We start from the raw sequence: 11211 nt of genomic DNA on the forward strand, positions 1-11211 counted from the left end.
TGAAACTGGAAATGGTGTATTTACGCTTTTTCATCAGACTAGGAGAACTTGAAGACTTTAATGCTGATTCCAGCAAGCTGTAGCTCTTTGTCACATAATAAGTGACAGATGTCTACCTGAACACCTACCCTCTGTGTAGCTATGGCACTATGGGATTTCAGTGTGAGCTCTTGTGCAGATGTCTTTTCGTCCATTCTGGCTACTATGTTCAACACCTATACAAAGAGGCTAAAAAGAACATTAAAATCAGGAAGAAAAAAGGCATCTTATAGGCTTTAATTCTGACTTCTAGAATATAAAATCATGCTTTTTGTGTAGGTCTGTCCACTTCCTGCTGATCTCTTGAATGGTCAGCCAAGAGATTCCAAAGTTAGCATCTCCTTATGGTAATTTCTAACAGTTATGAACTTCACTGAAAAAAAAAACCAAACCCAAATTCATGCTGTGTCTAAGGATAAAGTTATAATGTATCTCCCAAATGCCTTTTAGCAGCATAGATTCTGAAAATGCTAATGTAACACCTTTTCTGACTTAACTACCTAACTGTACTATATTATTTGAGTATGCACACTACTTACTTAATAGGGCACGTGTCATCATCAGTTTGAAACTTTCAGCTCCACTTAACTGGGGATGGGAAAGGGCCCGTTCTGTCTCAGACATTACCACAAGGTGGTGTGCGGTCTCTCACAAGACCCAGGGAACAACTCACTGAGTTCAGATGTTAAATCTGGCCACATTCTAAGCTTGGTATGAATTTTTCTCTGTGTGAGAAAGAAATCAAAACAGTACTTAACATAGTATTTAAGCGTTAAAAAATCAGGAGCTTCTGCTCAGTCAGCTCAAATTGATCCATGGGGTATGTATTATTCATAAACCGGTTTATTGTCATTGATTTCTGTATTTTGAATATATAATTTTGTCTAGGCATTAATTTTGCACTTAATATCAAAGGGCAAGTTTTAACATGGTAACTGTTGTTTTTTCTCTTTAATGCATGCAGATTTTGAAGTGGTTATTACACAGGGTTTATGCACTTTGGCTTTTCTGGGAAGTAGTTGTTGCCTTTGGCTATATTAGAAGAACATACTGTTTAACAGGCTTAGTTGTAGAGCAATTCTGAATGATGAGGAACTACATGTGCTATTTGGAACAGTTTGCAATCACTTTTAGACGACAAAATAGCTCGTTGTTAAATGCTGATGGGATAAGCTCGTGGTGTTTATACAGGAAAAAAAAATGAGCCATAGTTGTAAGCATTTTAGATCTAGTAAGATGGTAAAGTTGTTGCAGCAATGTCTTTGAACAGAAAAACAGATGACAGGGACATGGAAGTATATAAAAATGCTATTGGACTTAACCCACTACAACCTAGCCATGGTAAGGAGACCTGGTAAATATAATGACCTAAATATGTAAGTAGGACAAGTGAACAACCAACACCAAAAAGTCCCGTTTCACTGCAGGAAACCCTAAATCTCCACTAGCTTCTATAGTGATCACCTGTACCCAGTACTTAGCCAGGTTTTCAGTCAAACAGCAATCCTATACATTTAGTTAGGAAACAATGAGTGATTTATTTGGGAAAGTATTCATTGCTAGTGAATCTGTAAAATGAGGGATTGAATATACTAACTTCTTAGAGACTTAATGGAGATGGATAAATACAGTTCTAATAATGGTATGCTTGAGGCAGTTTAAGCTACTGGCAGACTTGCATTTCACTTCAAAGAAATGCTTTAACAGGTAAGAATACAAAGTCTGTGGGCTTAAGTAAATTATATTCATCAAACAGCTGGAAGCCTGTTAAGTTGATTAACAATAGGTATTGCTTGCTGGTCTAATTTAAAACGTAAATACATAGGAATTATAAGACTGGACCACCTTTTCCCGTCACTTTCATGGAGGTATCCATTTGTGTTTTGGCTTCATTCTAAAGGTTGCTTCAGAGGTGAAACAGCTCCAAACATGTATCAAACACACAAGATTAATTGCTGCGTCAGGATAAGTACAATCTGTAGTTACTAAATTAAAATGTATTAAATGCCATTTCCACGTAAGGGAAGCTGTGACTATTACTCAGTTGTGGGGTTGCTATCTGGAAAAGTATAAAAAGCATGCTGCTCTCCCTGAATAAACTCAAGATGGTTCTTGTGATGAATGTGGCTGGAATCTAAGGCCAATGAGAGAAACAATCACTGAAAGAACAGCCAATGTTCTGCCTCTCCCCCCCCACCCCCCCAAAAAAAGTCTGTTTATTTTTGCAGCAGATTTAATAAAAATGTAGTATAAATAGATGCTTATACTGTACGAGGACCAGCAGATGTCAGTGTAACTCAAAGCATCACTTCAGATTTTAGTGCTATAAGCTTCATGACACTTATCAGAAAAAAATCCACTCTAAAAAAACAGCAAGATTATACAGCTTTACCCACTGCAGTACCTACTAAGACTTACTAAGTCTTCAGAAATCAATAGTTAATGGTATTCTTGAATAAATGTGACCTAATAAACATGCATATCTTCCAAGTCTATCATAAAAATACAGAATTTATGCAAAACACAACAAAAAATTCCAGAGAATAATACTTACTTAGATTTCAATTAGAAAGTGATCTACATAAATCATGTTATACTGTAAAATTTTCAGTTCTGCAGATAGATAATGCATCAACCAAACAAAATTTAAATTTGAACATTTGGGTGTTTTTTTGTAGCAATCTGGGTATTCTTAGTTTGGGAACAGACACTTGAATGCGTTTCAGCTGCGTATAAACCTTTACCTTAAAAACAAGTACAAAGTAAAAGAGGGGAGAGGGCTGTTGAAGTACCAGTTAGTCCAGTCTAAATACAGACTGATAACAAATACAGAAAAATTATTTCAATTGTGTTAGAAACCAACAAATCAGTACCACAGTTAAATACTTTAAACTGTCAAGGCATTGAAAATATGTTAATTTAAACACTTCAACAATGAGGCTTGAATTATAGGGATAACTTTATCTCAAATCCCTGTAATTTGGATGGGATTTGAATGTCTAAATGCCTTTCACGTTTAAGTGAACAGGATTGGATTTATCAGCTATAGCTGGGATAGAATCATAGATACTCTATAGAAGCATTCACTATTAATACTGGAGAGACTTTTAATAATACCTGTAAATGTAAATTGAGAAATTTTAGAGTGCTTCACATAGAACAGGTTTGAAACCATGAGATCCTGAACTAGAGAATGAAAAAAGAGCAGTATGTGAAAGATGGTGCATTCTACAAAACAAGTGTATCAGACAAATGAGCGGCTCAGGATATACCACATGAAAATTTAGCCCCTTATACCTACATACAGTGAAAGACTGTTTGATGAGAGATTACTTGGATGACTAACAAGACTTGAGTACAAGGTAGAATGAAGTGTAAAAAGACAGTAGTACAATTATCTTCATAATCATACTGAAAAAAAATGTGGACATGAGCATATTAATCATATGGATTGTGATAAATTCCAGTGGCTTTCAGTAAACCACTGACAAATGTGCTGTGTTTAATCAACACATGGAATATATACTCGGGATAATTAATGTGCATATACTCTAACCAGCATGCTTATTTTTAATTATTTCTCCGCCTTCTATCTCGATTTGCTCATACAGCCACTTGCGGTCACAGCGACATTCAGCTCCACACTTGTTGGAGCCACACTTGGGGCAAGCATAGAAGCATCCAAGGCAGTCTTCATCCAGGCAATCACAGAGGTCCATCCCACTGTAAAGCAGTAGTCCCTGGCTGTCATAGACTTTACTCTTGGCTGGTAAAACTTGCCTGTATAATGAAAAACAATGGTTATTTCCACCTATTTTGATGCCAAGCTGCTAGCAGTTGTGGACAGAAGTTTGCTTTCTTCAGGTGTTCATGTGAACACTGTTAATTTAAAAGATGTATATTCATGTATTTGACAACATTTCTCAGTCCTTATTGTATCTCCACTATAGTGCTTTGGAAATAATTTCAAGAATGGGAAGGCTTTATTTCTTCAATAGCACACTTATTCAGGCACTTACGAATATTCTTATTTATATGACGTAAACTTCAGATTATCCTCCACGTTGTGAAATGCTCCCTTAATTTACTTTTCTTTAATAATGTGCAGCTGTAATTCAAGGAGTTCAAGTAGAATCATTTAGGATGCACATATCCTAATTTTAAAGTATTTTTATATTTTATCATTACCCAACTCTCTAACAGTTCTGTTAAACTCCAGAATCTCAGAAAAACTCTGTTCAGAAGAGACCTTTGGAAGTCACCTTGTCTGACCCTCTTTTCAAAGGCAGGTCAACTCAAATTAAGCTACTTAGGGCTACATCTAGTTGAGTTATGAACAGCTCTAATGTCAGAGATGCCACAATACTTGTGATCCAGCATTTTACCTGCCCTGGGTTCAGCAGTAGCAGTCATGTTTCTCCTTTGTGGTAGCTGGTGCAGTGCAGTGTTTTGACTTCCAGCCTGGGAACAGTGTTGGTGATACCGATGTTTTTGGTTGTTGCTGATGTTTACCCTGACCAAGGACTTTGTGAGCCTCATGCTCTGCCAGGGAGGAGGGGAAGCCGTGAGGAAGCAGAGACAGGGTGCCTGACCCAGGCTAGCCAAGGAGGTATTCCATACCACAGCACGTCATGCCCGGGGTGGGGGGTAACTGGGAGTTACCCGGAAGGACACGGACTTCTGGGTGGGACTCGTTTCTTGGCCAGTGGTATTGTATTCTCTTCCCTTGTTATTTTCTCTTATCATTGCTGTCATTGGTGGTAGCGGTGGTGATTTGTGTCGTACATTGGTTGCTGGACTGTTCTTGTCTCAACTCATGGGAGTTGCACCCTTTCGATCCTCCTCCCCGTTCCTCCGGGAGTGGGGAAGGGGAGAGCCCCGGGGTGGGGGGGGCCCTCGATTGCTCTCAGCCCGGCACCACTCACTGGGAGTGAGTGAACAAGCTGTCTGGCTAGGGTTTAAACCATGACTACCACATACATAGAAAAAGTTTTCATAACACCTCAACAAAATTTCCCTGGCTGCAACTTCTATCCAAACTGAGTAGAGGAAGTAAATGGAGGGGGGAAAGGATGTGTAGTTTGTGAGTAGCACATCTAGCACCTGCTTTTGTCTTTTAAGGTTAAACTTGGATGGAGAGCAGGGGAAAAGCATGAATGAGATCTTTCTTGCAAGTTTTAACAAACATTGTATGACTAGTTAAACTGGGATTTTCCTCACTCTCTATCAGCACAAGACTGAGCTGGTTCAAACTTTCTAGTGGAAAATGCCAGACAAAATTCAGTTGCATATACCTTTCCCTTGTAGAAAGCATGATAATCAGGTACATTAAAACACTGCTATTTATTACCTAGTGTTGTCCAACTTGGACACTTTTTTTTTTTGGGGGGGGGGAAGGTATGGTCCTACCTTGCACCTTTTTGTTTCCAAAGTGTAACTACTGGTTTTAATGGGAGATGACAACTCCAATATTTTACATTGTAGTCTACTTGATCTTACTGTATTCAAATTCAGCCTATTAGAAATTTAGTTTATGTATAAATTAATCACTTCATCTATGACCTGTGTAGTATTGTCACACCTTACCAAATACTTGTTTATATTCCAATTGCCTGAAATATGGACTGTATGTAATACCTGATCTTTCATTATCTCAGTAATGAGTGAGCTTTAACATCCTCAAAACCAAAAAAGCTATCTGTAAAGGTGCGAACATCTACATGGAGAATGTCACAGGCTATTTTATTTTGAAGTGGAAGTAAAAGACAGTGTAAGTATAGGAAACAGCTCACCTGTCTGAATTAAATGCCGCATTTTTTGTTTGCAGCCTTCTTTTTTCCCTCTTGCTGGTCTCAGGAGTGAATTCAGTCTGTCGGCCTGGATTAGCAAACTGTAGAGACTTCAAAGCCTTAGCTGTACGCCCCTGAACAAAGACAGAAAATTTCATTTATTTACAAATACAAACCTGAATTCGTAAGAAAATGTTCATTCAAGCCAGGATATTGTAATAATTTGGGTAAATTGCTGACCTCAATTCTAAGCACTGGATTTCCCTGGAGAAACAACTTCAGTCTTAAAATTCTTCCAGTCTCAAAACACAACAATACCAGTTTTACAGTAGCAGTTTTAATCAATGCTTTCAAATTTCACTCTATCAGTGTCACACTGACAAGCAACTGAAAAATACAGCTGGGCAACAGCTCTTGGAATGCAATTCTGCTTTGCTACAGGGCATATATGGATGAGCTCTTGCCAATTTGGTTGCCAGCACTTCTACTGATTGCCTGCATACAGCTAGAACACTGCATTCAACAACGTACAAGCTGTATTCCAAACTTGGCACTTAAAGCATTATCCTCCCACTGCCCACAGTCCACTAATGCTCCTGAACAAACACCATGGCCTTCACAGCTCAGATGCCACAACTAGTACACTTAATTTTGCCTCAATGTAGAGCCACTTGGTAATGAACTGTCTGAGATGGTGGATAATTTTATTTTCAAACTGAAGTTACTAAACCCAAAGTTTATCTCAAATCCTTTGGAAGAAACCTTTGCAGTGTTCAGTTTTAAGCACATGAGCTTGTTATTTGCAAGGCTTGAGTAACAGCTTAAAATACCAGCAGCAGTCTGGTATATACACAGACTTATAAGTTGTAAACCACCACAGTAGACACAACCATTCACATCTAAAAGACCATAGTAGATAATTAGGGAAGTGGAATTTTTAAGGTACTCTAAGTAAAGGTTGGAGCATAGTAAACTCCTACACAACTAGCAGACTAACCTTTCAAATTTCTATTAAGAAACTTTATTTCTTTAGCTAAGGCTTGTATGAAGCAAAGTTCCAACAGCTTGCAGAACTTAAGAGGGACTGGGAAAACTGATCCATATACATACGTCTGAATCAAGTTTTCGTCTTTGGCGATCTTCAGATTCAACATCCACGCTTCCGTTTATTATCTGCATGCATTTGGGACAAAGTTTCCAACCAGGTACAAACTGCCTTCCAAACTTGGCGCTTAGAAAAGTTGCATCATCCAAGTCAATTGCTCGCAAGTTTTTCTTTGATAGTTTCCTGTGTATATTGAAGGGATCGCAACATGACTTCTGCAAGTCTTCAAATCTTTCAATGTAAATTTTTGCATGGTGGAAGCAGATTGTATTGTTCTCTGAAAGGGTTATTCCAGTCCTAAGCTGAAGTAACAGTAGATCAGATGAAGATAGATCTTGCTTAGATTTGAAACCAGTGTGACGGGTATAATAGGTCTTATGGCATTCATTGGTAGTTTGAAGCTGAACTCCGACTGAACAAGCATCCATTTTACTTTTTCAGAACAATTTAATTTGTTTATTTTCAGAACAATTTAATTTGTTTATTTTGCCTAAAGTGAATCCTTTGAAGTCTTTAGTATTTTCATGAAGATCACCCTAAAAAAAGTATTAAAAAAATCAATGAGATTTGTGCTGCAAACATTTACCTACAAGCTCGACAGACTAGGTCTAAGTAATTTAAAAGACATGTAAAGAACTTATAGCTTTCTACCCTAGAGAAGACTAAAAATACACTAACTTTAATTCTGGAATTAAACCAAACACCTTATTCATTTTGGAGGCTTTTGGGATTTTTTTTTCCCCACTACTATAAGCATCAATTCAAAATGCTTAGTAGGATTACTTTCTCAAAAGCCATCTGGGAGCCACATATGAGGTGGATGAACTCTTCAGGTACCAGTCATTAGTTTCCTGGGGGCCTCCTCTCTCAGCACAAACCTTGCTTGTCAAGACCAGTTGCAAAGGTGGTCCCCAGGAAGAGACTGCTGATGGCTAAACAATTCATCCATCCTGTTTCCAAGTAGTTTCTAGGAAAAAAAAGTGCTGAAGGTAGGCTGCATGGGACGCCTTATGTCAGTAATTCACATCCAACAGTTCTTCCCTAGGTATTCTTCCCATGTAGACCAGGGGCAAGTTGACATGAGCAGAATCAACCTGAGCCTTTACAATAAGCAGCCTGGGGTATACACAAAAGCTGGTGGTTCTAGATGTCTTCAGTTGCTATGGTCATGTGGCTTTTGTACTGCCCTCCAACTGTTTGATGTAAATATTGGGCAGTTATTTAAACACTAATTCCATTACCAAATAAAAAGCTTGCTACTGTAGAGTGGTTTCACACCATGCTAAAGTTTACTGCAAATCCAGTGCTGGCCCTGACACATCAGAGCCTGAAGTCTTCTCGCCTTATTTTCTACTGCAACATAAAGAACAAATTTCTAACAAAAGAAAGGAACTCATCTGCTTTAAAATACTTGAGAACCTTCACTACAATGAATACAGCCTAACTGGAATGTTAACGTTTACCTACACACTATGCAAAACCAGAATTCAGACAAAAAGCTGTGTACTGTTTTGGCTAAGATGAGAGTTCAGTTTCTTCACAGCAGCTGGTACAAGGCAATGTCCTGAATTAGCACTGAAAATGGTGTTGATAGCACCCTCATGATTTAGCCAATCTTGAGCAGTGCTTCTACAGTGCTAAAGCCTCCTCTACTCCTCAGGCCCCGCCTCCCCCTATACCTCCTTCACATGCACAAGGAGCTGGGAGGTGACTCGGGCAGGACAGTTTACGCCAACTGACCCAAAGGCCAGCTGGCATCACGCTCATCAATAAACCCGAGGGAGGAGGTTGGGAGCATGGTGCTCAGGGAATGGCTGGGGGTTGGTTGGTAATGAGCAATTGTTTTCACTTGTATTGCTGCTGCTTCTTGCAGTTTATTTTCCTTCTCTTTTTTTTTGCCTATTTATGTACTTTTACTGAAGCACTAACTTGGAATGGTACTTTCTTTTTTAATCTCTTTTAAAAGACCATGTGTCCAAGTTTACCTTGGTGATCAAGCAGCTATACTCAGAACTAATCTTTTGTTCTTCCTTAGGCTCATAAATTGTGTCTTTCCAACCTAGTAACTGGAACTGCGTATGATCAAAGCTCACCGCAGCAGAGTTAACATTTGATCAGCAATTTAGCTAACACCAAATTATTCAAAGTTATCTGTTACAGGCTATGCACCAAGCTTGATGCTCTTGGCAAATTCCCACTGTGGTAGGTAGGGCCTGTGTGTGTGGATGAGGAATCACGCTAGGTCAGTATGAAAGTGGCAACATGAATTTTCAGAATTTGCATGTGTATTAGAAGTCAGAGCTCTTGGGAAACACTCTATTTAAAAACAAACCAACAAAAAGCCCCTAACAATTTGTCTTCTGTAAAACAAAAAATACTCACTACAGTTCTACCCTTGGCATGCCCCTGTTTTGGCAGTTGACTGCCCTACCTGAAATACCACTATGGGAAACACAGGCAAAGCACATCAAGTCTATCACCACAGTTTGTCCACATGACAGTGTACTGGTAACAGAGATTATCCCATTCACTTGTTTTGTAAGTATTCCTGGAAAAAGCTTCAGATTGCCTGGTTGCAGCTGGGATAGAGTTAATTTTCTTCATAGTAGCTGGTGCAGTGCTGTGTTTTGGCTTCAGCCTGAGAACAATGCTGATAACACTGATGTCATTAGCTGTTGATCAGTAACACTGCTGTGGTTTAAACTGGTAACTCAGAATCATGCAGCCACTTGCTCACTCCCCCCTTTCATTCTCCTCCCCCTACTCCCCCCCCCCCCCCCCCCCCCCCATAGAGAGAAGAATCCAAAGAATGTAGCTCCCATGGGTTGAGATAAGAACAGTCCAGTGACTAAGGTATAACACAAACCACTACTGCTGCCACCAATAATAACAGTGATAAGGGAAATCAATGATAAGGGAAATAACAAGGAAAGAGAATACAACCACTCACCACCTGCTGACCAATACATAGCTAAACCCAGAAAGTCCTTGGCTGGAGTAAACATTATTTAGCAACAACTAAAAACATCGGTGTTATCAGCACTGTTCCCAGCCTGAAAGTCAAAAAACACAGCACTGCACCAGCTACTAAGGAGAAAAATGCTACTGTTGAACTCAGGACAAATACCCTGATCAAAGACGTTTCAGTCTCTCATGCTCTGCATGACACAGGTCGCCTGACCCAAACTAGCCAAAGGGGTATTCCATACCACAGCACGTCATACTCAGCATAGAAACTGGGGGAGGAGCTAACCGGAAGGCCCAAATAGCTGCTCGCGTCGGGCTGCATATCAACCGGCACGTGGTGAGCAATTGCACTGTGCATCACTTGTGCTTGCTGTTTCTTTTGCCTTTCCCCTTTCAGTTTTGTATTCTCTTCCCTCGTTATTTCCCTGCCAACGAGGCCCCACGCTTAAGCACGGTACGGCAGCTGCTCCTCCGAGCGGTGACAGCCCCTGGCCGGTGCTGTGGCCAGGTCCGAGCCGCACTGCAGCGGGAAGCCGCCGGAGAGCGCTGGCCCCAGGACCCGCCTGGGCAGCCGCAGACCGGGGGGCAAGAAGAGCTGGGCGTCCCTGAAGCGCTCTCTGCAGCCTACGGGCACCCCCGGTCCGCGGGCGGCTCCTTCCACACGCGGCCCAGCCGCTTCGCGGGACCTGGCCCGGTACCTCGCCGCGGCTGGACCCCACCCTACCCCGGCGCGGCCCGTGTCCTCAGTCTGCCCCTTCCTCTGCCCCGGTACCTGGCCGCGGGCCGGGACGCCGGCACCCGCCTCCTGCGTTCCCGGAGCAGGCACGACCGGCCCTGTGCCCGCCCTACGAAGTGGAGAACCCGAGCGGCGGCTCCGAGAAGACAGGAAGGGCGACTATCTGTCGCTGCGGGGCGGTCATTACGGTAGTCACGAGGGAGCGACGTAGCAGTTACGTGAGTCCGTAGGGCAGCTCCTCCCACCGGGATATTTCGTTATTTAGTGGAGTGTATTCTGTGTAATTTCCTTTTCTATAATCTGCTTGTTTATGGGGATTTATACTGCTTTCTTTTCCTTTCATTGGCAGTTTATGCATATTATGTTTATACAGCCACTTGACGGTGCTGTAGCGTAATGAACGGAAGCCTCTGTGGCTCTTGCTCCAAATGCTAAACATGCACTTGTTTGCTTTCTAATGGTTTCTGTGGATTTTGAAATATTAGGAAGTCCTTGGAAAAGTCCTTCAATCAAAAGCTCTTAGCTTTTCCTAGGAGTGTCCTATTGAAAATGTTACGTCACACGTGCAAGTGCTT

At 40.9% G+C, this 11211-nt stretch overlaps 1 protein-coding gene across 1 annotated transcript; it reads right to left on the bottom strand.

Annotated features, from left to right (window-relative positions):
- Positions 1–2254: 2254 nt before the first annotated feature.
- Positions 2255–7390, bottom strand: ARL14EP (ADP ribosylation factor like GTPase 14 effector protein). Its single transcript, XM_062620341.1, has 3 exons — positions 6939–7390; positions 5832–5962; positions 2255–3819 (listed from the first exon to the last, which is right to left on the bottom strand). The coding sequence occupies exons 1-3, from the start codon at positions 7359–7361 to the stop codon at positions 3591–3593; spliced, it is 783 nt and encodes a 260-aa protein (XP_062476325.1). The 5' UTR covers positions 7362–7390; the 3' UTR covers positions 2255–3590.
- Between the last annotated feature and the right edge of the window lie 3821 nt (positions 7391–11211).

The sequence above is a fragment of the Pezoporus occidentalis genome, unplaced genomic scaffold (assembly GCF_034315485.1).
Source record: "Pezoporus occidentalis ecotype Australia unplaced genomic scaffold, CSIRO_AGI_Poc_V1 ctg22, whole genome shotgun sequence".
Classification (NCBI taxonomy): domain Eukaryota; kingdom Metazoa; phylum Chordata; class Aves; order Psittaciformes; family Psittacidae; genus Pezoporus; species Pezoporus occidentalis.